The sequence below is a fragment of the Myxine glutinosa genome, chromosome 10 (genome assembly GCF_964187855.1).
Source record: "Myxine glutinosa chromosome 10, kmMyxGlut1.1, whole genome shotgun sequence".
NCBI classification, from domain to species: domain Eukaryota; kingdom Metazoa; phylum Chordata; class Myxini; order Myxiniformes; family Myxinidae; genus Myxine; species Myxine glutinosa.
The window spans coordinates 131,239,663-131,266,141 of record NC_136270.1 but is presented as its reverse complement, the minus strand read 5'-3'; the positions used below and the strand labels follow the sequence as shown (position 1 = coordinate 131,266,141).

Below are 26,479 nucleotides of genomic sequence, written 5' to 3'. Positions count from 1 at the left end.
GGGTGTGTGAGTGAGAGCACACCTGTGATTGTCACAAAGGAGGTGACCGAGGAGGGGGCGCGAAGAGGTGTGTTGGTGAGGTGTGCGAGCGACGAGTGTGTGCAAAGGTGTTCGGTGGTCAGGTGTGTGACCAAGTCTGTGAGCGGAATGAGTGTACCGAGGTGTGTAAGGAAAGGTACGAGGAGCATGGGAACAGCTGGAGGTATGAGCAAGAAAGGGGTAGCGTATGCGTGTAAGCATGCAGGTGAGGCATCGACGGTAACCGGGTTAGCGGTTAGAACGACATTTAGCCGAATCGGGCCCTCGGTGCGCGTCGGGCAGCTTCGCGTGCCGCGAGAACCAGCGGGGATCCGAAGCACGGCGGGTTCGAAAGGACCGCCGTACGCGATCCACGCTGGGCCTCGCTTTGAACGGCCGCGTCCGTGCTCCACTAGGCGGAGCGGGCAGCCCGATGGGAAGGGTCGTCATGGCGACCCCTTTTTGTTAAGGCGTTCCGGCAGGACGAGATCGGGCAATTGGATGGCTCCACGCCGAGGTGGTGCGTGGGATCTCGGCCCGGGTAAGCGTCCTTCCCTGCACCAAGTGCCGGACGCATCCAGCCGCCGGCACCAAACAACCCGCATTCATTGCGAGGCTTTACGAAGCCGGGCTTTGGACAGGAATTGGCACACCGAGAGGCATTAGTGAGTAGACTGTGTGACGAGAATAGTGTTTTGGCCCCAAAATTAGAAAAACAAAATTTGATGATTGGCAAAGGATTGGCAGAGTGATGATTGGTAATGGTACAGTGATTGGCAGATGATTGGCAAAATTTTTGATTGGCTGAAATTTGGTGAGCAAAATTGATAGTGGGACCTCCCCGATGTGGTGGGATGGGCAATCCACCATCCCTCACAGGGGGGGGGCAAAGGAGCACTAGTCTTATGGGGTGTATGGCAGTGAAAACTAGCCCGGGTGGGTTAGGATATTGTGTGTAGGACCCTAGAAGATGACATTAGGTAACGCTAAGGTTAGGTAGTGACAATGACACCTGTAGTGGGGACGCAGGTAGATTAGAGTGGATGATAATGACGTGGTATGTGCTTAGTTTAAAGGGAAGACGGGGAGCACTAAGTTAGCAGGGCAACAGGTAGTTCAGATGATGCCGTGTGAGGATTGGAAGTGTATTGTGAAAAGTGTGTGAGGAACAGGTGTGATTGAACAGGTGTGATTGCACAGGTGTGCAACTGAACAGGTGTGTGGAGCAGTGTTTGAGTGTGTGATAGTGATGAGTTGTGCTGACCAAATGGTCCAGGGAGAAGGAGGGTGCAGGTGGCACCAGGTATGATTGCACAGGTGTGCAACTACAGGTGAATGGAGAATGGTTGTGTGGAATAAATGTTAGTGTGGAGTATATGGAGTATTGGAATGGATGGTCATGGAGTGAGTATGATGGAAATTGTGGAGTGGAGTGGATGGTGCGAAGGTGTGAATGGGGGAAGAATGGACCCCCATCACGAATACCCGGGGCGGGTAGTGTAAGTGTTAGGTAGAGGGTACAGGTAAATTGTGGGTGGATATTGGCATCTGTGGTGCGAGGTGAAAGAATGGTATTTGGATGGGTGCATTAGTGTTGTGGAAATGGCTGGGCGTGTAGCCTGTTAGTGTGTGTAGTTGGTTTGGGCACTCCACCACTGTGAGGATGTCGGCCAGGTGAGGCCGCAGGTGGGCTCTGGGAGCCGGTAGTTGTTGTGGATGGGGCCTGAGGATCCGGAGGACGGACCCGGGTAGCCCAGTGCCAGAGGGCACCGAGTGGGGTGACAGAGCCAGGAGGGGCCTTCCCCAGTTAGTTAGGTTAGGGTGAGGAGCTAGGTAAGCTCGGGTGGCAACTGCAGTGGTGGAGGTGTGCAGGTGGGTAGACCTGCTGGGAGAGCTACACGTCACAGCCCAGAAATTGTGCAAGGGCACCGGGAGATGAATCGGGGGAGTGAGACCCCAAATTGAGCAGCACCACAGTTTGGTCAATGGGAATTGGTTTTTAGAACCCATAGAGTAAGTTGGCCAATGGATTGGCAGGGAAAGACCTCGGGTAGTGTAAAGTGTGTTAAAATCATTTAGAGGATAGTTAGGATGAAGGATCTCCTCGCACCATCTGCATCCACTCACCTGAGGTGACAGGTACACCACACCATGCCATGTTTTGATTATTTTTTATTGTGCAGATATTTGGAATGTGAGACGCATCATGACGTGGGTGTGACATTGTGCTTGATGTTCCATCTCTTCCTCCTTATGAGGATTGATGATGAATTGGGTGATGGCAAATTTTTGTTAGAGGGAACTACACCTACGTGTCACACTAAATAAAAGTTGTAGGCCCGGGCGGTGCCTAAGAGGAGGAGGGTGCAGTGTTGCGGATATGAGGACTGTATTTTTTTGATTGTGTGTATTATTGTTATTATTATTCTGCGCCTCCTGCCTCCGGAGCTGTGTAAAGGTCAAAGGGCGTCCCATAATTAGTCCATAAAGCATCCACACCACAGCCAATCATAGAATACCCCTGTTCAATAGTTATATCTTATTATGTGTTTTAGGGTAAGGCTGTGTCTCCCATTAATTGAAATACTCCATTGCACCAGTAAAAGAGATAGATTCCCTTCATTCCCACTCCCAAAACTTCCATTCCCCCTTTTCGTCAATTGCCAACTGCATTTTGGGCGGTTTTCTCTTCATCCACCATTGGCCACGAGGCAGGCTTGGGGAAGAAAGGCGTGTCTCCACCTCGTCATAGAGGGGAGGAGTGAGTCAGCCCCACTCAACCAACCACGAACAAGGGGTTGGACTTGGAGAGGGTGTGGAGAGAAACATCGAGGAGGTTCGCGAAGGTTGAGGGGCGGGGCCTATATAACCCGCAGGCAGGGCGTTCCCAAGGCAGAAAAGAGATGAGCTTTTACAGAGAGACGAGAGGGAGTCCAAGGAGTTGAGTCTGAGAGAAGTCCAGAGTTGAGCTGCAGATCGAGCCACCGAAACTGCACTTACTGCAGCTCGAGCCACCGCAACTGCATTTGCTGCAGCTGGAGCCACCGAAACTGCAGCCACAGCAGCGTGAGGCCTGGACGGCAGTTTGGAGCAGGGCCGCGAAGGAGCGGTGGCTGCCCACGAGTCGATCGGCTGCAGGCCCAGTCGGACCTCCCTATCCCGCCAGCCATCCATCTCCCGCCAGTCCTATCATCATTCCCCGCGTGAGTCTGTCCTTGTTTGTTCTGTCCCTGGGTTAATTAAGACTGTAGGTAAGCTAGCGTCGCACTGTGTATCTAATATCTTCTGTAAATAAACGTGACTGCTTTCTTCCTACTTATATGTGTAAATAATAAATCCAATTACTCTTCTGTACGTCTTCTTCCTCTTTGTATTCGGTCGCTTTAGAGTTTTCCCGATTGAATAGCGGTGGCGCGATCCGGCCAAAGTTTAGGGCAAATCGGGTATTAGTCGGGGAATAACTGTTCGGTCGCGGTTACACCACCGCTCGGTCAAAATAACATCTTTAACAGCGTCCGTAACAATATATATATATATATATATATATATATATATATATATATATATATATATATAAATATATATATATATATTGTTACGTTTGTGCAGGTAAATGATAAAATACCATAGTGGAGATAGGATTGCATAGTAATAGCATGGACCATGTACGAGTAGGCGACATCTTGATGTATTTAAGTAGGAAAACTGTGAGCTTAAGATTGTTTTTGTGTCTTCACACGGGGAGTGCAGCTATGTTAACTAGGTAGGGCCGAAGGTTAGTTTCTCCCAGCATATTATTGCCCCTTGTGATCTTTGCTGACGTTTTTACAAACAACAACAATAACAACAAACGTGCATTAAATGACCAGAATCGCCGACAGTGCCGGACATTGCTGATCTGCAAGTAGCCACGCCTGACGCTCATGCCAAGAAAAGCCGACAGGCAGCACCCCGAAGTTCGTCATTCGTCGTGGAGTTGGGGTCATTGAATAGAGCTCGGGTGATTGGATGGCGTGACGTCAGAGTGAGGTTTGTAAAGGAGGAAGAAGAATCGCGCAGTCTCTCTCTGTCAGGCTTTCGGCTAAGGTGGTCGCTTTTTCTTGTGTGCGCCTGTGAAGATAACTTTTCGGAGCTATGTGGAGCCTTTGCAACGTTGGAGGTAGGGGTGTTGTTTGACTCAGTGCTTTTCGGGGGAGCAGAGAGCGGCTTCTCGCTTGGCGGTGGAAGCGAGGAAGAGCCGGTTGGCTGCTTACTCATGCCTGGGAATTTTTGGTGCCATTTGTTGGAGCATTTCCCGCACAGGTGGCTGCACTGACTGCTGCGATGATCAAGTTCCCAGGTGCATTTTGGACCCGAGCCGAGTACCAGCCAAATAAAAGAAAACCTTTTATTTTTATTATCTTCCGCCCATCTGTTGTCTTTGTGATTGAGTGGAGATGTCTCAAATTAGATATTAAATTTACCTCACAATTCATTTTCATTCCGTGATTTACTTTTATTAAATCATTACCGTGGTAATTTCATTTGTTGTGTGTTTATTTGTCCGTGGGTCCGAGAATAAACCCGTGTGGCTGCCGTCTGAGGTAAGCAATTTGTTCCTTCACACGCGCGTGATGGATCAACCACCAGTTTTGGCTACGTGCCTCAAAATTAAGGACCATTACGGCCATTCGTCACCCAGCGGTGTTAACCGGAGGGGCTGACAGGACAACATGCACTACATGACCAAAAGTATGCAGACACCTGAACATCGAACATCTCATTCCAGAATCATGGGCATTAATATGGAGTTGGTCCCCCCCTTTGCTGCAACAACAACCTCTACTCTTCTGGGAAGGCTTTCCACTAGATGTTGGAACATTGCTGCGGGGATTTGCTTCCATTCAGCCACAAGAGCATTAGTAAGGTCGGACACTGATGTTGGGCGATTAGGCCTGGCTCGCAGTCGGCGTTCCAATTCATCCCAAAGGTGTTCAATGGGGTTGAGGTCAGAGCTCTGGGCAGGCCAGTCAAGTTCTTCCACACCGATCTCGACAAACCATTTCTGTATGGACCTCACTTTGTGCACGGGGCCATTGTCATGCTGAAACAGGAAAGGGCCTTCCCCAAACTGTTGCCACAAAGTTGGAAGCACACAATCGTCCAGAATGTCATTGTATGCTTTAGCGTTAAGATTTCCCTTCACTGGAACTAAGAGGCCTAGCCCGAACCATGAAAAACAGCCCCATACCATTATTCCTCCTCCACCAAACTTTACAGTTGGCACTTTGCATTGGGGCAGGTAGCGTTCTCCTGGTATCCGCCAAACCCAGATTTGTCCATCGGACTGCCAGACGGTGAAGCATACAGGTTGGACAAGCTGCCACGCAGGCAGACAACTTCAGCTCAGGTGAGTCGTGTAGAAAGCCAACGTCTGCAGGTCAGCCGGATGGCGCAAGAGATCGGCGAAGAAGCAATGGGTGTCGACCAAGAACACAGAGGCCAAACACGTGTCGTGGGAGAAACGAAAAAGCAAGCGAGGTCTCGTCGTGGGCGTGGCGAAAAGGCCAGAACTCAGGTGTGTCCTCAGCACTGTGAAATCCAAGACAGGTCGTACCGTGGGTGCAGCCTAAAAGCAAGAGAGTCCAGAGCAGGAGGTCGTGGCGCAGCAAAATCCCCAAAGCAAGAGAAAGAAATGCGATCCGTGTGGCCTTTTACCAGATCCGCCCATGCCTCCAAAATGTTCCACAGCCTCCCATTGGCCGAGTTTTGCCGCATCCTGGCGATGTGTTCCCGCCTCCTCATTGGTCACGTGGGCCTGTGCTTCTGGCCACGCCTTCCTGCACATTAGTAATGGCTTCTCCCAGCCACACGAAGGCTTGACATCCTGCTTAACTTCAACGCATATTGGTCTTGATTACTACACAATGGGAAAGGGCTAATCTTTACATTCAATAAGAAATAACTAACTACTGCAGGCTACATGTTGTCATGCAATTAACTATAGGGGGTTTGCCTTTATGGCACAACCGCAACACTATATATATATATATATATATATATATATATATATATATATATATATATATATATATATATATATATATATATATATATATATATATATATATATATATATATATATATATATATATATTATATATATATATATATATATATATATATATATATATATATATATATATATATATATATATATATTATATATATATATATATATATATATATATATATATATATATATATATATATATATATATATATATATATATATATATATATATATATATATATATATATATATATATATATATATATATATATATATATATATATATATATATATATATATTATATATATATATATATATATATATATATATATATATATATACATACACGAGGGCCATTCAACAAGTAACGATAAAATGGCGATATCAATTCGAGAATGTAATGTGTGTAGTTGTAGATGACATATGTTATATCTCTGGGTAAGAGTCACTCTTTGCCTGTTTTAGGTCTGGCAACATTGAGCGTATGACGTCAGTAGAGCAGTTCCAAGATGGCGGCTCACTTAGAGGCATGCACCAGGGAGGAGCAACTTTCTGTCATTCATTTCTAGGGAAGTGATGGTGTGAATCCCAGTGAAATCCATCACAGAATGAAGATGCAATATGGAGACGCATGTTTATCGCTGCAGCAGGTGTACGACTGAGACAGGAAGTTTAAACGTGGAGTGTCCAGTGTGGCAGATGCTGCTCGCTCGGTCCGGCCTCACACAGCCGACACACCAGATATGGTTGCAGGAGTTGAGCTCATGCTAAGGGAAAACCGCTGCATTACACTGGATAAAGTGGTCTCCAATCTGAACATTAGTCATGCATCAGCACACCATATCATTCACAACGTTAAGGGGTTCCGCAAAGTGTCTGCACGGTGGGTGCCTGGACAACTCACATCCGAACTGAAAGAACGGCGAGTGGACACATGTGAAGAACTTCTGTGACATTACAAAACAGAAGGCGACGCTTTCTTACAGCGCGTAGTGACTGGAGATGAAAGCTGGGTCCACTACTTTCAGCCAGAAACGAAGATGACAAGCAAAGAGTGGCGCCATTCAATTTCACCGAAGCCCAAAACATTCCGCACACAGCATCTGCTGGAAAAGTGATGCTGACGCTCTTCTGGGATAGCAGAGGCCCAGTTGTAGAGCATTACTTGCCCAGAGGGACCACAGTCACCAGTGCATCATACTGCGACCTCCTTAAAAATCATCTGAAACCAGCAATCAGATCAAAACGTCGTGGAGTACTCACTACCGGTGTTTTGCTGCAGCATGATGATGCTCGGCCCCATACTGCCCATGCTACAGCTTTTTTTTCTTCTTTTTTTTTCTTTTTTTTTTTTGTATACTGAATCGAGGCTCGTGAAAGAGCTAACATTTACTTCACAAACAAATCAACCAGACAAACAAAACACACAAAAAGAGGGAGCGGAAAACAAGATGGGGAGAGAAGGGGAAGCACACAAACACAACATTTGAGAGCAGGGAGATGTGTGGAAGGGAGAGGGCTTGGGGGGAGGAGGCATGGGAAGGGGGGGGGGGGGGGGTGGAGGGAGAAGTATAAAACACAAGGACACCAAGGACTTCCATGACAGAAGTTGGTATTTCAAAAAAGTGGAATTGGGGTGAAATTAGCAGGGGTAGAAAAGATCAAGGTTTTGGATGGGGGAAGATAAGAGATGGTGGTGAACAGCTGTTTTAAAGACCTGGAGGGTGGAGTGGGATTGAAGAGAGTGAGGGAGTTTGTTCCAGAGGCGGGAGAAAAGAGGAATGAAGGAGTGAAGGTGAGCAGAGAGTCTTGATTTTGGCAGTTTGACCATAAGAGGGTTGCAGGCAGATCTTGTGCGACCTGTAGGAATATTTGCGGAACAGAGCCCAGAGAGAGCTGGGGGGGCAAGGCCAGAGAGGAGTCGGTAGAAGATGGAAAGACCACCAACCTGCCTGCGGTGAGTGAGTGAGAGGCCCTTGGAGTTAGCTTCATCGCGGGAGATTCCAATGATTCTGAATGCTTTGGTTTCAACAGCGTGAAGACGAGCTAGGTGTGAGGCAGGAGCACCAGCCCAGAGGGGAGAGCAGTATTCCATTGAGCTGCGGATGAAAGCCTTGTATGTGGTGAGGAGCTCAGGTGTGCCAAGGAAGGACTTCGCACGACGGAGGATGCCCAGTCGGCGACTGGCTTTGGAGGCCAGATTTGAAATGTGGTTTTCCCAGGAAAGATCATGGCAGATAGTGAGACCCAAAAGCTTGAGTGACAGAACTTCTTGGAGAGGATTATTCAGAAAGTGGATGGGAGGGTTGTCCAGTCGGTCTTTTCGGAGAGACATCGTAAGAGTGTGAGATTTGTCAGGATTGAAAGACATGTCAGGATTCAAGTGCGATAAACGCTGCACCCATACTGCCCGTGCTACAGCTGCAACAATCGAGGACCTGCATTTTGAGTGTCTTCCTCATCCACCCTTCTCGCCAGACCTCGCCCCTTCGGATTACCACATCTTTGGGCCACTTAAAGAGTCGCTTGGTGGAACCACTTTCCGATCCGACGAAGAGGTCCAAGAGGCGGTGCACGAATGGCTACACAAGCAGCTAAAAGATCTTTTTTTCTAGAGGAATCCAGGCCGGTATTTATTTATTGTATCGGTATTTTCCTTAATCTGTTTGTTTCATTCATTTTACCCTATCGTCAGTCCCTCTACCCCCTGCATGAGTCCTTCCACCTCCTTCACGTTCCCCAATTCTGGTTTCGCTCTCCTTCAACTCTTCCCGAACAGGCGCCATTTCCTTGCGCATCGCTTCGCCCATCTCACGTTTGATTTCCCCACTCAAGGCGTCCATTCTGGTCCCAATCACAACGCATTTCGCCGCTGATTCTTTCTCTCATCAACTCCATTCGTGATTTGAACTGGACCAGAAAGAGCCCTATATTGAGCGGTGCTGTCGCACTACCCTGTGGTGGACCAGAACCAGAAAGAGCCCTATATTGAGCGGTGCTGTCGCACTATCCTGTGGTGCGAGTTCCATGGATGCCGAATCTTCCTCGTGTTGGTTTTTCTTATGCTAACCTTGTGAAATCACCATGTGAGTACGTATACTTGTGCGTTGATAACACCATTTATAACACTGAGTGAACAGATTTATCGACAAGCAGGAAACGCTTCATTTTATATCCGTCAACAACATCGAATATGCACATTTCATTCCTTCCTTCCTTCCATGTGAATGGTGCTTCGTCAGAATTAACATTACCTCACACGGTACCTCATTGTTCATTTTTTAAATAACAGAATGTTGTTCTGTTCGATAAGGCAATCGATTGAAGAAGGGATTTAAAATGTATCGATTCACGGCCATTCAATGACGTCAATCTGGGTATGGCACCGCTCAAGTGCGATAAACACTTAATGCGTGCACTGACGTCATTATTTAATTATGTTATAATCGGGAGTATAATTGGCAGATTTTTTTTTTCTCATCGGTTATAGTCAAATTTCCTAATCGGCACAGCACTATATATTATACTAGCAAAAGTACCCGGCGTTGCAATGAGTCGCTTCCTGACGGGAATATCATTATCAAGAGGAGGTGGAGGAAAGGAATGGGGGATAGGGGAGGGGGAGGAGAAGAGGGAGGTGAAAGGGAGGGTGTGGAGAGAGAGAGGGAAGGGGGAGGAGTAAACGGAGGGAGAGGGAGCGGAGGGTTCGTATATCGCACAAAAATGTTAGTCAATAAAAAATGGGTATGAAAAAAAAAAGGCAGCTCTGTCTACTGCAACGCCATGGCTTGCAAAAGCAGCCTGAATAGCGTTCACCAAGTGGTGGTTCACCTCGTTAATCATCTAGGGCTGCAGATTGAGCATGAAAATGAGGGTGAAGTGGCAACTAGCTTCCTACCAGCTAATTTTGATATTTTTAAAATAAAGTATGGGCCCTGACCAAAGGTGGGCGGTCCGCTTCGAAAGTCCGCTTATCCGCTTAGCTTATCCGTTGCAGCGGACTAACGTTTTCGAAGCGGATAAGCGAATCGGAACAACCCCCGGAAACCGAAGCGGATAAGCGTAAGCGGACTACCGAAAAATTAAAGCGCATCGCGATTCGCCAAATCAGCTGTTAGTCTGAGCCGTTACTCTAGAATTGTGAATATTTATTTAAGTGAATAATAAGTGAAAACTGAATATTTTATTGGACGCTAGAGCGGCAATAACGTCAAGATGGAGAGATTTCTGACTCTCCAGCCCAGCGGCAGTGCCAGGGACAGGCACACGAGCGACGCAAACCAGCAGTCCCAGCACAGCGACATCCACAACCCGGCGGTCAACAACAACAACAACATTTTGAATAAATTTTATTTCAATAAAAATGTATATTTTTGATCTTAAAAGCTTTGTTTGTCTTTGTAGTAGTTAGAAATGGCTATTTAGGCTTAAAAAGCATTAAATTCCCTTTAGAAACGTCAAAAATCGCTTTAAAAACGTCGAAGCGCTTTTAAAAAATCGAATCGAAGCGGATAAGCGGTAAGCGGACTAAGATTTTCGGCCGCTGAAGCGGATAAGCGAATCGGACTACACGGGCTGGCGGAGCGGATAAGCGGTAAGCGGACTTAAATTTTTCCGAATCGCGCCCACCTTTAGCCCTGACTACTTCACACACCAAAAATACCCAGAATCCCCTTGGGGGAACATGTTCAAGTGACGTCATCAAGATGGCCTCCATTTTAAAAAGTTTTTGTATTTTATTTTTACATTGAGGGTCCCTGTGTCCTGATCTGTAATAAAATGATACTAGCATCTGATTTAAATATTCTATTTAATAATATTACGAGTACCCGACTGCAAAGCCGCAATGAGCCGGCGAAGCCAAAGCCTCTTGCCACTATTTTACCCATCACTATGGCATCAGTGGGTTAGGTAGTTGGTAGTAAGTAGGTGTAGTAGGTACCGTACGTAGTTCAAAATGACACCATTTGCATTCTGGATGAGATTAAAATTTATCAAATTTCCTTCTTGATTAATTCGGTGAATTCCGTCTCAACTTCAGATATTTCCGGCCGTGAAAAACTATCCCCTACGGCCGCGAGATTTCTAAAAAATAATTCTTCGTCAATTTTAGAATACTTGACGCCGTTTTCAGCCTCCGAAACGTGGCCCGGTAATAAGCTTTTTTGAAATATTTTTTCAAATGCTCGAATCTCATTGGTTCCTGTGTTTGGTGACGATTTTCGTTGAAAATAACCAGGGCCTGGGGAACGAGGTTGGTCTTAAAGTATTTTAATTACAAATTAGAGGTGCAGAAGATGGTGAATCAAACAAAGACGGGTGAAACAAACTCCTGTTGAACTTTTTCCCAATTTTTTATGCATACTTCCGCATCCGCAAGATGGCGGCCTCCATGGAGCGATTTGGTTTTTGAAATATTTTTTCAAATGCTCGAATCTCATTGGTTCCGGTGTTTGGTGACGATTTTCGTTGAAGATAACCAGGACCCGTGCGGGCCCGGGGAACGAAGTTGGTCTTAAAGTATTTTAATTACAAATTAGAGGTGCATAAGATTGTGAATCAAAAAAAGATGGGTGAAACAAACTCCTATTGAACTTTTTCGCAATTGTTATGCATACTTCCGCATCTTCCGCATGCAAGATGGCGGCCTCCATTGAGTGATTTGGTGCGTCAAAGCTTGGAATTCTCAAAGGATCCAGCAAAATCTGGTTTTTCAACATAATACGTACGCGTTCATTCACAACACCGGCTTCGCCGGCTAATATTTAATAATATTTAAAATAATACTAGTACCCGACTGCAAAGCCGCAATGAGCCGGCGAAGCCAAAGCCTCTTGCCACTATTTTACCCATCACTATGGCATCAGTGGGTTAGGTAGTTGGTAGTAGGTAGGTGTAGTAGGTACCGTACCTAGTTCAAAATGACACCATTTGCATTCTCGATGAGATTAAAATTTATCAAATTTCCTTCTTGATTAATTCGGTCTCACATCCACATCCGTCTCAACTTCAGATATTTCCGGCCGTGAAAAACTATCCCCTACGGCCGCGAGATTTCTAAAAAACAATTCTTCATCAATTTTAGAATATTTGACGCCGTTTTCAGCCTCCGAAACGTGGTCCCGGTAATAAGCTTTTTTGAAATATTTTTTCAAATGCTCGAATCTCATTGGTTCCTGTGTTTGGTGACGATTTTCGTTGAAGATAACCAGGGCCCGTGCGGGTCCGGGGAACGAAGTTGGTCTTAAAGTATTTTAATTATAAATTAGAGGTGCATAAGATGGTGAATCAAACAAAGACGGGTGAAACAAACTCCTATTGAACTTTTTCCCAATTTTATATGCATACATCCGCATCCGCAAGATGGCGGCCTCCATGGAGCGATTTGGTTTTTGAAACATTTTTTCAAATGCTCGAATCTCATTGGTTCCGGTGTTTGGTGCCGATTTTCGTTGAAGATAACCAGGGCCCATGCGGGCCCGGGGAACGAAGTTGGTCTTAAAGTATTTTAATTACAAATTAGAGGTGCATAAGATTGTGAATCAAAAAAAGACGGGTGAAACAACTCCTATTTGAACTTTTTCGCAATTTTTATGCATACTTCCGCATCCGCAAGATGGCGGCCTCCCTGGAGCGATTTGGTGCGTCAAAGCTTCGAAATTCTCAAAGGATTCAGCAAAATCTGGCGTTTCAACATAATACATACGCGTTCAATCACAACACCGGCTTCGCCGGCTATTACTCGTACCTGACTGCAAAGCCGCAATGAGCCGGCGAAATCAAAGCCTCTTGCCACTATTTTACCCATCACGATGGCATCAGTGGGTTAGGTAGTTGGTAATAGGTAGGTGTAGTCGGTACCGTACCTGGTAAAACTTGGTAAAAGAGAAGAGCAGACACTCCTCCCCAATACCTACATACAATAAATGTCACAAGAACCTTAAGGAAGTAACTATACGATGTGCTAGCTTAGGGCCTATTTTAAGAAATTTTAACTGGGCTTAATATATGTTTTCACAGTATGTGCGTAGTCTTCTAACTTCAGTTGCTGTCAGGACTGGTTCTCTCTGGGCACTGCGGCTTCCTCCACCAGAAGTTAGCTTGCAGTAAGATCAGTGCCGACAGATCAGACGATAGCGCCGTTTCAACGGCAATGTGTGACTGTCGTTAATCAAACCGTGTCGATGGCGCTGATTGGCTGACTTAAGCTGATCGCTGATTGGTCAGCTCACAAAATGTCGCAAATTCAGACCTAAAATGACACCATTTGCATTCTGGATGAGATTAAAATTGATAAAATTTACTTCTTGATTAATTCGCTGAATTCCGTCTCAACTTCGGATATTTCCGGCCGTGAAAAACTATCCCCTATGGCCGCGAGATTTCTAAAAAATAATTCTTCGTCAATTTTAGAATATTTGACGCCGTTTTCACCCTCCGAAACGCGTAATAAGCTTTTTTGAAGTATTTTTTCAAATGCTCGAATCTCATTGGTTCCGGTGTTTGGTGACGATTTTCGTTGAAGATAACGAGGTTGGTCATAAAGTATTTTAATTACAATTTAGAGGTGCATAAGATGGTGAATCAAACAAAGACGGGTGAAACAAACTCCTATTGAACTTTTTCGCAATTTTGTTTTGCATACTTCCGCATCCGGAAGATGGCGGCCTCCATTGAGTGATTTGGTTTTTGAAATATTTTTTCAAATGCTCGAATCTCATTGGTTCCGGTGTTTGGTGACGATTTTCGTTTAAGATAACCAGGCCCGTGCGGGCCGAGGTTGGTCTTGAAGTATTTTAATTACAAATTAGAGGTGCATAAGATGGTGAATCAAACAAAGACGGGTGAAACAAACTCCTCTGGAACTTTTTCAAATTTGTTATGCATACTTCCGCATCCGCAAGATGGCGGCCTCCATTGAGCAATTTGGTGCGTCAAAGCTTCGAAATTCTCAAGCCAAGGGATCCAGCATAATCTGTTTTTTTTTCAACATAATACGTACGCGTTCATTGACAACACCGGCTTCGCCGGCTATTAATTATATTTAATAATATTTAAAATAACATTTAAATAATAAATTAATTTAAATGCATGCATGGCAAATGCATGCATGCATGCAATGCATTTAAATGCATTTAAATTAATTTAATAATTTAATTTAAATATTTAAATAATATTTAAATAATATTTAAATTAAACGCAGCTGATGCATCAAGATCAATTTCTTGGGTATTAGGGTATTTAGTTGTTGGTTGTAATTTTTCTGTCTCTGCGAATAATACTAACTGCACGGTGAAGTATTTGGGAATCATTTTTGTAATCAGAACCATTGTTGTTAGCACATTCTCACGAACTTATGCTGGCTTCATATTCGCTGCTGTAAGTTTTATTCATTCCTTTTTATTCTTTGGTTCTCCACAAATGAAAGTATTCATCCCAAGAAAAGGCTAATGTTTTTTCTCTTGACAGTAAAACTACTATGAAAACGGTTAGGTACCACGTCAGCACCTGTACACAATGCCAAACTTTACAATTTTGGCAGCCATTTTGATGACGTCATTTAAGCATGTTCCCCCAGAGGTATTCTGGGTATTTTTGGTTTGTGAACTTGTCAAGGCCCCTACTTTATAGCCGGTGTTGTCAATAAACGAGTACGTATTATGTCGAAAACCTGATTATGCCTTGGCTTGAGAATTCCGAAGCGCAATGGAGGCCGCCATCTTGCGGATGCGGAAGTATGCATAACAAATTGAAAACGTTCAATAGGAGTTTCTTTCACCCGTCTTTGTTTGATTCACAATCTTATGCACCTCTAATTTATTATTAAAATACTTTAAGACCAACCTCGGCCCGCACGGGCCTGGTTATCTTCAACGAAACGCATCACCAAACACCGGAACCAATGAGATTCGAGCATTTGAAAAAATATTTCTAAAACCAAATCACTCAATGGAGGCCGCCATCGACCGGATGCGGAAGTTTGCATAAAACAATTGCGAAAAAGTTTAATAGGAGTTTGTTTCACACGTCTTTCTTTGATTCACAATCTAATGCACCTCTAATTTGGAATTAAAATACGTTAAGACCAACCTCGTTATCTTCAACGAAAATCGTCACCAAACACCGGAACCAATGAGATTCGAGCATTTGAGAAATATTTTTTTAAAGCTTATTACACGTTTCGGAGGCTGAAAACAGCGTCAAATATTCTAAAATTGACGAAGAATTATTTTTTTGAAATCTCGTGGCCGTCGGGGATAGTTTATCACGGCCGGAAATATCCGAAGTTGAGATGGAATTCACCGAATTAATCAAGACGAATGGGCGCACAATAAGCGTCAACTGCAAACCGCCAATCGTGATGTGCCTGTAGCGAAAATCACATCAAATAACACTGGACCACACGCCAGGGTGGCAGAGAGTGACGAGGCCCAAGGTTTACCTCGATTATTGTATCTTTGCAAAGGGGCCAAAGTTTGTCTTACTTCCAATTTGTCTGTTGAGCACGGTCTCTACAACGGAGCTACGGGTCATATTGAGGACATCATTTACGAAAATGGTCGTTCACCAAAGGATGGATTACCAGACGTCGTCATCGTTAATATTCCGAAATATACGGGTCCTCCTTTTTTGGAGGATCATCCACAGCTCGTGCCGATCGTGTCAATTGAGCGTCGTATTGATTGCAACTGTTGCAAACGTACGCAAATACCTCTGAGACTTGGATGGGCAGCAACCTTTCATCGCTGTCAAGAAATTACTGTGGGTGTTGGCGAACCTAACAGATATATCGTTATTCATCCGGGGAGAGCGAAATTCGAAAGTCTCAATCCAGGAGCACTGTTCATCGCATTATCTCGTGCAAAATATGCTGGTGACGATGACACCATTCCGGACTTCGCTTGGAATCCTAACTACTTGTTGAACGACGACCGTATGTGCATGGTTGTTAATACTGCAACAACGTGGGCTAGAGCTGATGAACTGAAACGTATCAAGTCACTCGCTTACTGCACAGCGAAAAAGTACGAGCACTTGAACAAAGTGTTTTTCGACTCGATTCTGCAAAACGCCATGTCATTCGGTCAAAGCCAAAACGAGGAACAATGTTTTGCCTCCATTCTTCCATCGCCACACGGACCTATCAGATGTGGCATGAAGGACGACGTTTATGCTTAACCACGACATAAATGTACCCAAGTCTTGGGTACCCAAGCTAATTCGTGAGAAAGTGTCATGTGACTCCTGCTCATTCACCAGGTTACAATCTACACTGTTTCAATTACCAGTTTAAGTCTACACTTTAACTGTACACTGCTAAATTTCTCTAAAGCGTGTAAAGACCGTTGAGTGCTCGCACCAGCATATATGTGTTGTTGAGGATGTTCAAGAGTACTTACAGGTCACTATCAGCGTCTATCACCTTCTTTTCGCGATAAAAAACAATGTTCTCACGAAACGTAATTGGAAAGTAAACCACTCTGGGCCATTTTCGAAATTTTTCTCTTCTTTAGTGGTAGACCTGAAAAGCCGAATTAGACTTCAATCCCATGCTCCCATGCTCAGTAGGTTTGTCTGATTTATGATGTTGTCCTGCACCTACCGGTATAAGCGGTTTACATAAAGAAAGAAAGCTCGGTTTGATTAACGACAGTCACACATTGCCGTTGAAACGGCGCTATCGTCTGATCTGTCGGCACTGATCTTACTGCAAGCTAACTTCTTCTGGTGGAGGAAGCCGCAATGCCCAGAGAGAACCAGTCCTGACAGTGACTGAAGTTAGAAGACGACACACATACTGTGAAAACGTATGTTAAGCCCAGTTAAAATTTCTTAAAATAGGCCTTAAGCTAGCACATCGTATAGTTACTTCCTTAAGCTTCTTGTGACATTTATTGTATGCAGGTATTGGGGAGGACTGTCTGCTCTTCTCTTTTACCAAGTCTTATCAGGTACGGTACACCTATTACACCTACCTACTAACAAACCTACTGATGCCACAGTGATGGGTAAAATAGTGGCAAGAGGCTTTGGCTTCGCCGGCTCATTGCGGCTTTGCAGTCGGGTACTAGTAGCCGGCGAAGCCGGTGTTGTGAATGAACACGTATGTATTATGTTGAAAAAAACAGATTTGCTGGATCTTTTGAGAATTCCAAGCTTTGACGCACCAAATCACTCAATGGAGGCCGCCATCTTGCGGATGCGGAAGTAGGCATAAAAAATTGCGAAAAACTTCAATAGGAGTTTGTTTCACCCGTCTTTTTTTGATTCACAATCTTATGCACCTCTAATTTGAAATTAAAATATTTTAAGACCAACCTCGTTCCCCGAGCCCTGGTTATCTTCAACGAAAATCGTCACCAATCACCAGAACCAATGAGATTCGAGCATTTGAAAAAATATTTCAAAAAAGCTTATTACCGGTACCGTGTTTCGGAGGCTGAAAACGGCGTCAAATATTCTAAAATTGACGAAGAATTATTTTTTAGAAATCTCGTGGCCGGAGGGGATAGTTTTTCACGGCCGGAAATATCCGAAGTTGAGACGGAATTCACCGAATTAATCAAGAAGGAAATTTTATAAATTTCAATTTCATCCAGAATGCAAATGGTGTCATTTTGAACTAGGTACGGTACCTACTACACCTACCTACTACCAACTACCTCACCTACTGATGCCATAGTGATGGGTAAAATAGTGGCAAGAGGCTTTGGCTTCGCCGGCTCATTGCGGCTTTTGTTACGGGGTCCTCCCCTTACCTCTGGTCTCGGTAGACCTCCGAACCCCGAGAGGGTCCCCGGCAGAAAGATGTGTTATCCTTGGTTGAAATCAAGCAAATAATGAAACCCTCAATGGAACCAGCAAATGAAACAGTCAAATCAATAATGCAACCACACCAGGTTATGAACAAACAATAATATATTAGAAATCACACAAAAAGAGCCATACAACCATGGGGGCAATATCAAGCCCCTTAACCCCAAACTCACGGCACCTCCGCAATGTCTCTGCACCCCTCCAAGGCGAACTCCCAATGTCTCTGTGCGCTCCCGCGATCGGGGAGTCAAGGCCCGATCAAAGTCAATTGAGGCGTAGGCGATCGAGGCGACCCCGAGGTCACGTTGTTCAGCACCCAACAATACAGTGGTGGAAAGGAACCTCACAAAGACGCGCTCCGGTTCAATCCGCGAGCCTCCATATAATTCTCAAGTGCCGTTTCTTGCACAGCCGTCCCCGGCAAACCACCGGGGAATAATGCCCAGCCGACACGACCAAAACCGGTTCACTGCAGGTTGCTCGCGTGGCGAAGATGGTGGACGGCTTTCACTCGAACCCGGGCTTTGAGGCCAGGATCCTCCGGAACCTCAATGAGGATACCTGACGACACAGGCTCCACGCACTCCGGCGATATCTCTCATCGCCCGAACTTCCTTTCAAGGACGCAAAGTTCACTCGCACTGTACGTCGACCGCTCGGTCCGGAGCCTCAACAACCACGTCACTTCACGATCTCCTACCGCCTCTTCTTCCTCGCTCCACCTCTTCCGGTCACGATCCGGATTTTCGGCCACATTTTACCAGGAGCGCTTTTAAATCTTTTAACTATAATAACCCTTCCCTTCAACCACAATCACCAGAATACTTCGAACCAACAACAATAATCATAACAACAATCATTAGGGCCGAATCCGTAACACTTTACAGTCGGGTACTAGTAAAAATACCAAAAGTAGCTGGTAGGAAGCTAGTTGCCAGTTCCGCCATTTTTAAGGCACTTTTTGACAATAATCTGCAGCCCTAATATTCAAAAAGGGTGTTATAACACACCCAACTTCCCCGGCCTTGTGACTAATTAATGAAGTACACAGGTATTTCTCACTTCCTTTGTAGAGCCCTTGCCAAGCGGCTTAAGCACCCCAGAAAGCACTCCAATGAAATGGGTGATAAGGAACGGCTGACTTGGCAAGCTATAGCAAGCTGATTGCTTCTGGTTGAAATGGCCAAGGAATTTTAAAGACAGATTGCAGGTACAGTGGAGTGACACCCTATCCCATTGAAGTATGAATGAAGTAAAAAATTATTATTAAGTTAAATTTTAAAAAACTAACCCCAGAAGGAGAATGACAGCCTCACTTAAATAAATGAATATATACACTTAGTTATAAGAATCACTAGATATGGTAAATTTTGTCAGATTTCACTCTAGATTTGGACATTTATTGAGTCTACAGGATCCAATCCTCATATCTGAATCCAGATTTTGATGATATTGTTATGTTTATGGGGGTAGCTAATGAAATACCTTAGTCAAGGTAGGATTGTACAGGGTAGTGTGCTCTGACTGTCGCGAAGAAGAAGAAACCTTCCTGTAATTAAGTCAGGCCCGGATGTAATGAAAGTGTATATGTGTCTCCATGGCGAGGGGTGGAGCTATGCTAATTAGTTAGGGTACAAGGGTAAATTACCTGTGTGTAGTCGCCTCTGTATTTTTCCCATCGTTCTTATAACACTCACACCACCAGCCATGCGGTCAGCGCCTAAATTAAATAAGTGATCGCTGACCGGATCCGGACACTACCACTGACACCACCCAGCGAATCATCTCGGTGGGTGCGAAGAGTGACCGCGAGGCCATGCCCCGAAGGACGAGTGGGCCGGTGGTGCTCGGTGATTGGAGCGAGTGTGACGTCGGAGAGAACATTCTAGCGCTAGGAGTAAAAAGGCGAAGCACCACCATTTTTGCTCTCTTCTGTGAGGCTTTCATGATGAACAGTCACAGTTATACTCTCTCTCTTATCCTGGGTTCATGACAAGCAGTCCATTTGCATTCCCTGGCTCTCCTTTGTTTGGGGCTTGGCGGTCGTGTTTGTGTGCTCTCCCAGTGCGGTGCTTCAAGCGAGCAGACAGATATTTTCCGCTCGCTGGTGCTGGCTTCGTGATGGCTGCGCTTCGTACTGGGTGAGAAACAGTGCAGCTTTGTGCAGCGTGGAACCGAGGAGGAGAGATTTTTGGCTGCCTCGCGTGGGCGGCTGACTGCGGCACGAGTTTGCGCCATTGTGCGTTTACCGCTTAGAGACTCGGGGACCCGTTCGACGAACGCCAGGGTTCGAGGGCCGCTTGAGGAGACCAGAGCTGAGTACCAGCTAACACTACACACCACATTTTTACTTTCACATATTTCTCCCTGTGTCTGCATTTGAGTCTGCTGGAGGGTTCCTTGGTTAGGAATTTAGTGTCATTCTTTTTTTATTGTATTGCATTATTAAATCATGATTTATGCATTTTGATTTATGCATTTATGCATTTGCATTTGATTTATGCATTTGATTTATGCATTATTAAATCATGATTTATGCATTTTTAATCCCTTGTGGTCTGTCCTGTTTATTTGTTGGTGGTTCGGAAAACCCATGTCGCATTCCGGCCGTACAGGTAAGGACCTCGCTGCCCTCCACTACCCCCCCCCCCCCCCCCCACGTGAAAAAAGTGCAAGGGTGCCAATATCTTTGGCCACGACTATGTGTGTGTATATACATATATATTGTTGCGGTTTTGAGTCTGTCAAGTGAGCCTAATAAAGGTTAAAGTTTGCCCCCCATAGTTAGTCACACAAGCAACATGTAGCCTCGCGATAGTATAGTTATGTCTTAGTATTTGTGAGCTTAGTTCCTTTCCCGTGTTAATTCTGCGTTGAGTAGGAGCCAGGAGAATAGGCCCTACTTCTGCCGATCATTCCCTTTCCCGTGTTAATTCTGCGTTGAGTAGGAGCCAGGAGAATAGGCCCTACTTCTACCGATCATTCCACATCCGTAGGCTCAATCCATTTTGCGAAACGTTGGTTGATCATTGGGCGAGTTAACACGAGGCAGGCTAGGAGGACCGGGGCGGAGTCGAGGGTGGAGCGGCAGAAGCGCTGACGGTAAGCACGCGCCGCCAATCAGAGCTCGGAGGTGGTGACGGCGGCGTTGCGTCACAGGGAGTGGTGAGAAGGTTCGAGTGAGTTCCAGAAGGGTTGGGGGGCGTAGCTATAAAACCGGCTGCGCGAAAGCCCTCGACAGGACTGAAGCAGAGGACTTGCTGCAAGGGAGAAAGATAAAGGACTAGCGCGGGAAAGCCGAGAGCAAAGGAGGACTCGCCGCAGTTGATGAACTTGATGAACTTCACGCACTTGCACGAGAGCGGTACAGATACGTGGGCGCAGCCAGACGCGCTTGAACCGAATACCGCGCATTTGAGACACGCGAGTGAGAACAGCTGAGTAACCGCCAGCCGCGCTAAAGTCCGCCCTTTGCCGTTCCGCCCCATCATCTGTCTTTTCGGGAGACGCGCTACGAGTCCCTGCCTTCGCCTGCCACAACTTTGATCTACATGGGAGGTGTGCCAGGAGGAAACCTTTGCTGTCCAGAAAGAACATCAGGGCAAGCCTAAAGATTGCCAATGAACACCTCGGCAAAGACCAGCACTTCTGGAACAATGTGCTCTGGATAGAGGAGTCAAAGGTAGAGCTATTTGGCCACAGTACCAGAAGAGATGTTTGGCGAAAACCAAAGACAGCATTTGACCACAAGAAGCTGATACCAACTGTAAAGCAGGGTGGTGGAAATATTATGGTTTGGGGCAGCTTTGCTGCATCAGGGCCTGGGCAGCTCACCATCATAGAATCCACGATGAATTCTTCATTGTACCAGAGGGTGCTTGAGGATAATGTGAGGCCATCTGTCGGAAAGTTGAAGCTCAACCGAAGGTGGACCTTGCAACATGACAATGACCCTAAACATACCAGTAAATCCACCAAGGAATGGCTGAAAAGAAAGAAATGGAGGGTTCTGGAATGGCCAAGTCAAAGCCCGGATCTAAATCCCATCGAGATGTTGTGTGGGGATTTGAAACGAGCTGTACATGCAAGAAACCCCTCAAACATTGCACAGCTGAAAGAATTCTGCATGGAGGAGTGGGCAAAAATTTCTCCCAGTCGATGTCAGAGACTGGTAGACAGTTATAAGAAACGCCTACTTGAGGTTGTTTCTGCCAAAGGGGGCAATACCACCTATTAGAGCCAAGGGAGTACTTTTTCCACATGCGAAATTTGCATTTATGTTTATTTAAATTATACAATGGACTACAAAATGTAAATGTTTCATGATATTTGTTATATTATATCACCTTTATCTACCAATATTGTTGAAATGAAGATCAAATAGCTGTATGTTGAAATATGTTGAAAAAGTCAAAACTTTACATGGGGTGTACTTACTTTTTCACGTGACTGTATATATGGGTGTCTTGTCGAGTAAGGACATCAATGTCGTTGACTAGAACTAAACCATGTGAATAATTCACACTTTCTGGTGATAGGCCTTGAGCATTCAGTTGAAGAATCTGACAAGTGTTTCTGACACCAAGGTAGAATTTGACCTGATAAGAGCCATTCTGAGAGTTGGACATCATGGAAGAGATGTAAATAAGTGTTGTGTTTCATCATAGAAGCGATGACATTCATTGTGTTTCATATATAAACTGGAGGACACTCCGGTGTGAGCAGAAGGAAGTGCATTATCGTCCATCCCAGTGCTATCTCTCGTATTAGTCTCAACATTTTTGTTAACCCTGAGCCCCACAACCCATGCCTTCGTGAAGTGTAACTTTTATGAAATTTGACTTTGAGCCATTCCCTCCCCACATGTTTCCTGACCCCTGACCCCACAGCTCTGATTCACTCCAACCATGGATGAAACATCGCTCCTATCCAATCTCCCTCTTTTGCTCCAACGACGTTTAAAGTCCGTAGCATCAGCTGCCCCATGATTCCCACAACAGTCAGCGTACTTTGATGAATGTTCTGTTTATTTCATCCACCGTACATCAACGTGCACGCGCACACACACACACACGCTCACTAAGGTGGATACATCGAGACCTGGGAGGACTCTGTCCCACCTTCTGAAACCCACATTTGGAGATAACAAACAACGACACACACACACACACACACACACACACACACACACACACAAAATGCACCTACCATCACAAGTATGCGATGCTGGCCTAACCATCTGTCGAGGGACCCCATCATTATCTTTCTTTCAGCCTTTTAACCAAGCTGTTGAGGCGGTGGCATGACGTTGACATGTTTACTTACCCTGTCCTGTGATTTCCTGCCTATTAACACAATGACCACTTGTGGGAAACCCTGTGCAGCTCGGCCTCCAGCACCATCAGACAGGACATTGTTTTCGACAAAGTTCAAAGCCTGTCCCATGTTGGCAGCTCCTCCTCTGAGGGGTACCCTGTCAACGCTCTGCAGGGCCATGTCTCGCGATGTTTGCGTGCCGAGAAGGAATTCAGCACGCGCATTGCTCCTTGTGGTCTGCACCATCGCCACTTGTGTCCGTCCCAACGACACGTCAAATGTTCTCAGGAGATCTCCAACAACCTGTTTCATACTCTCAAAGGAGAGTTTGCTGGTAGATCCAGAACCGTCAACCAAAAAAACTACATCAGCATACTTGGAACGGTCTGTAGGGACAAGCAGCAGGAGGAAAAGAAAAGTGTAAACAACAGAATTTTGTATTCCTTTCTGGTGTTAAGAAAATGTTTTAATTTCTTGTCCCAATGCACAACACAGCTGTAAACATCCACGCCAAAGCCTCCAAATCTTGCCGCGGAAAGTATTCAAATTGTGTGAACGTTTTTCCTGTTGATAACTTTTGTAAACAACTTTGCCCATCCCTCCTACATTGTGGACCTACCTGCACCAACGGTAGCAACCTCTTCCTCGACGGTTTTGCAGACCGTTTGCAACACGCCATCGGTAATGCTACCAAGTGCCGAGAAGTCTTTCACAAAGTACACAAACTTTTCTGTGGGCTTGCTGGCCATGATATCCAACTGCTTTTTATTAGCATTCTTGATGCCAATGACATACACCTTGACGCCGCCGTACTGCAACCTCGTTGAGGGTTTTTCAACATCATCTTGAGACTCACCATCGGTCACCACGATTACCACCTGGGGAACTCCTCGAGCCTTACGACTTCCAGCTGCTTCTATCAGATGGTTTTGCATAAGAAACTCTATTCCCAGTCCCGTGTTGGTGCTGCCACCTTTGTAGGAAAACTTCCTGATTCTGTCCAAGAGCGCCATTTTGTTACTGTACGTTTTGAGCAGGAATTCGGTGCGAGGGTCGGTGCTGTACTGCACCATGCCCACCTGGACCTTGTCCGGTCCAACGTCCAGCCCTTTAACAAGTGTAAACAGAAAACTCCGAATCATCTCAAAATTTGTGTTGCCAATGCTCCATGAGCCATCGATAAGGAATATCAAGTCAGCCTTGGCGGCTCTGGAACATTCTGGGGATCACAGGAACACACGGTTATATGCAGTGTTAATAGTGGGCAGCCATTACATGCATACAGTTCTGTAAACTTCATCTGCGTGTACAATCAGAGCATGATGGTTAATTTGAAGCCATTGTTGAATAATTATTGAGCGTCCTTACAATACAGGTGTAATAATGGCAGCTCCATCTGTGCCCTTACATCTAAGCAGCATGCTCTGACATGAGTGACACAGTGTCGTTTTAAAGCAAGTGAAAAGCTCATGTTTTAAGCAGCCAATGAGAACAGTGATGTAAATGGGTGTTTAGCAGGTTTTCTAGTTCTAGTATTCATGCCATGTCAGTATTCATGTCAGGTGATGATAAAGGCCTCTGCGATCCGTTGCCATTGTGAGTTAGAGTTTCTCGGTCACACTTTAGTCGTGCACTGTTGGCAAGATGTGACAAAATGAAATGGAATGGACCAATAGGACACAAAAGCAATCAAATGCAGGAATGGTTTTGATGAAAATGGATAACAAAATAGCAATGGTATCACAAGGGGAGGGTGTGGGGGGCTCTACTTACTAATAGGGCAAGCAGTGTGGCAGTGAGTGATCCTCGTCGCCCAAGTTCTCAGTTCATTTTGGAAAGTAGGCAGCTTCGTGTCCTTTGTTTTGAACTGTCCCCTGGCATCAGGTTTTGGAGCAGCACGCTAGCCAATGAGGCCTCGATGCCCATCGGAGAACTCAAAGTAACCAACTCCAGTACCCAATCGAGGCCTGGAGATTTAACTCGGGCTAACCCAAAAGCTGGCCATGCCAGGTAGCCAGCTACAAACTACAGCTGGGTAGTTGATGGTCCTAATTGGACGACTTTGAGAGCATCTGTTCCTGAAGTGGTAAGAGTGGTCGGCACTACCTACTGATCAAAGGTGTGCCCTGGTACACTCATATCAACATATGTGAGAACTTACGGATCTTTCCATGGGAACACGTGCGGTTACACATCGCCCGCAGCACATCCGGTTGTGACATGACGTCACAGGAAATTGTCACGTCATCGAAACCAAGTACATAATGCACCAACAAACGGCCATCTTTGCACGTTCATTAAAGCCTCCACATTCTGAACACGCCACCACTCTCCTGTCATCGTGAGGTTTCACGGTGGTGACTCGGCCATGGAAGGACTGAAGAGGCAAAACGAGGCTGTTCTCAGAGATGGCCCGTTTAACCGGATGTAGATATGGCCGTTCAACAACATCTAACATGGCTCCTTCCCTTATCCCAAACCTGCACTTCCTTATAGGAAGGTGCACTCAATATTGAGCTGTATTACCCAGCATGCATAGTGCAAAGCAATGTTAAGCAATTGATTCACTCTGTCTGTCTGACAGACATTAGTCTATGATAGAGAAACTACTTCATTTCAATTGAATGTTATAGTTTCAACACCGTAGAACACAAATCGGAACATGACTCAGAACATGACCCTGCAGGTTCGCAGCACTTTGTCTCTGAATTTGGCAAATTGTCCGGAGTCTCATTCCGAGCATGCGTGGGCACGCGTGGTGAAGCAATTGCTTCAGTCGGTCTGTCTGTTTGTCTGTCTGTCTGTCTAACAACATTGAAAATTATTCCAAACAGTAAACTTATTGATTTTAATAACATCATAAAGGACATAAAAAATAGGGAACATGTGAATAGGATGGGTATGTCAAACAGCTAAAGGTATACCTATTGATACATCCCAAGGTTCCATGTTGCTCCCTGAACTAGGAAGAATGGAAGAGAGTCGATAACAAAATGGAAGCTAATTAAAGTGAAATAATCACTGGTACGAGTACGTTATGACACGTCGCCTTACCTTTTCTTTGGCCCACAGCGAGCCTGGATGACGCAAGCAAGGTGAGTGTCCAGAGCCTCCAGTGCAGAGGTGTCCACATGCTGTCTGACTCTGCACACACCAACATCCGTGCGATCATACTCCCGCACTACAAATGAACCTGTGCATCCGGTCATTTACCTACTCTACGCCAGCCAATCACAAATTATGAGCAATCAGCCAAACACAGGTGCAGAACACAA

General features: G+C 45.4%; 1 protein-coding gene across 4 annotated transcripts in view; it reads right to left on the bottom strand.

Moving 5' to 3' along the window:
* Positions 1–26,479, bottom strand: part of LOC137433372 (collagen alpha-4(VI) chain-like) — a 282,309-nt gene that overhangs the window by 239,992 nt on the left and 15,838 nt on the right. For all 4 annotated transcript variants that reach the window (XM_078786122.1, XM_078786124.1, XM_078786123.1 and 1 more), the window contains exons 2-3: positions 26,259–26,348; positions 23,214–23,590 (exon numbers count right to left, since the gene is read on the bottom strand). In XM_078786122.1, the coding sequence (XP_078642248.1) occupies positions 23,214–23,590; positions 26,259–26,337 (456 nt within the window). In that variant the 5' untranslated portion in view covers positions 26,338–26,348. The remainder of the gene's footprint in view (positions 1–23,213; positions 23,591–26,258; positions 26,349–26,479) is intronic.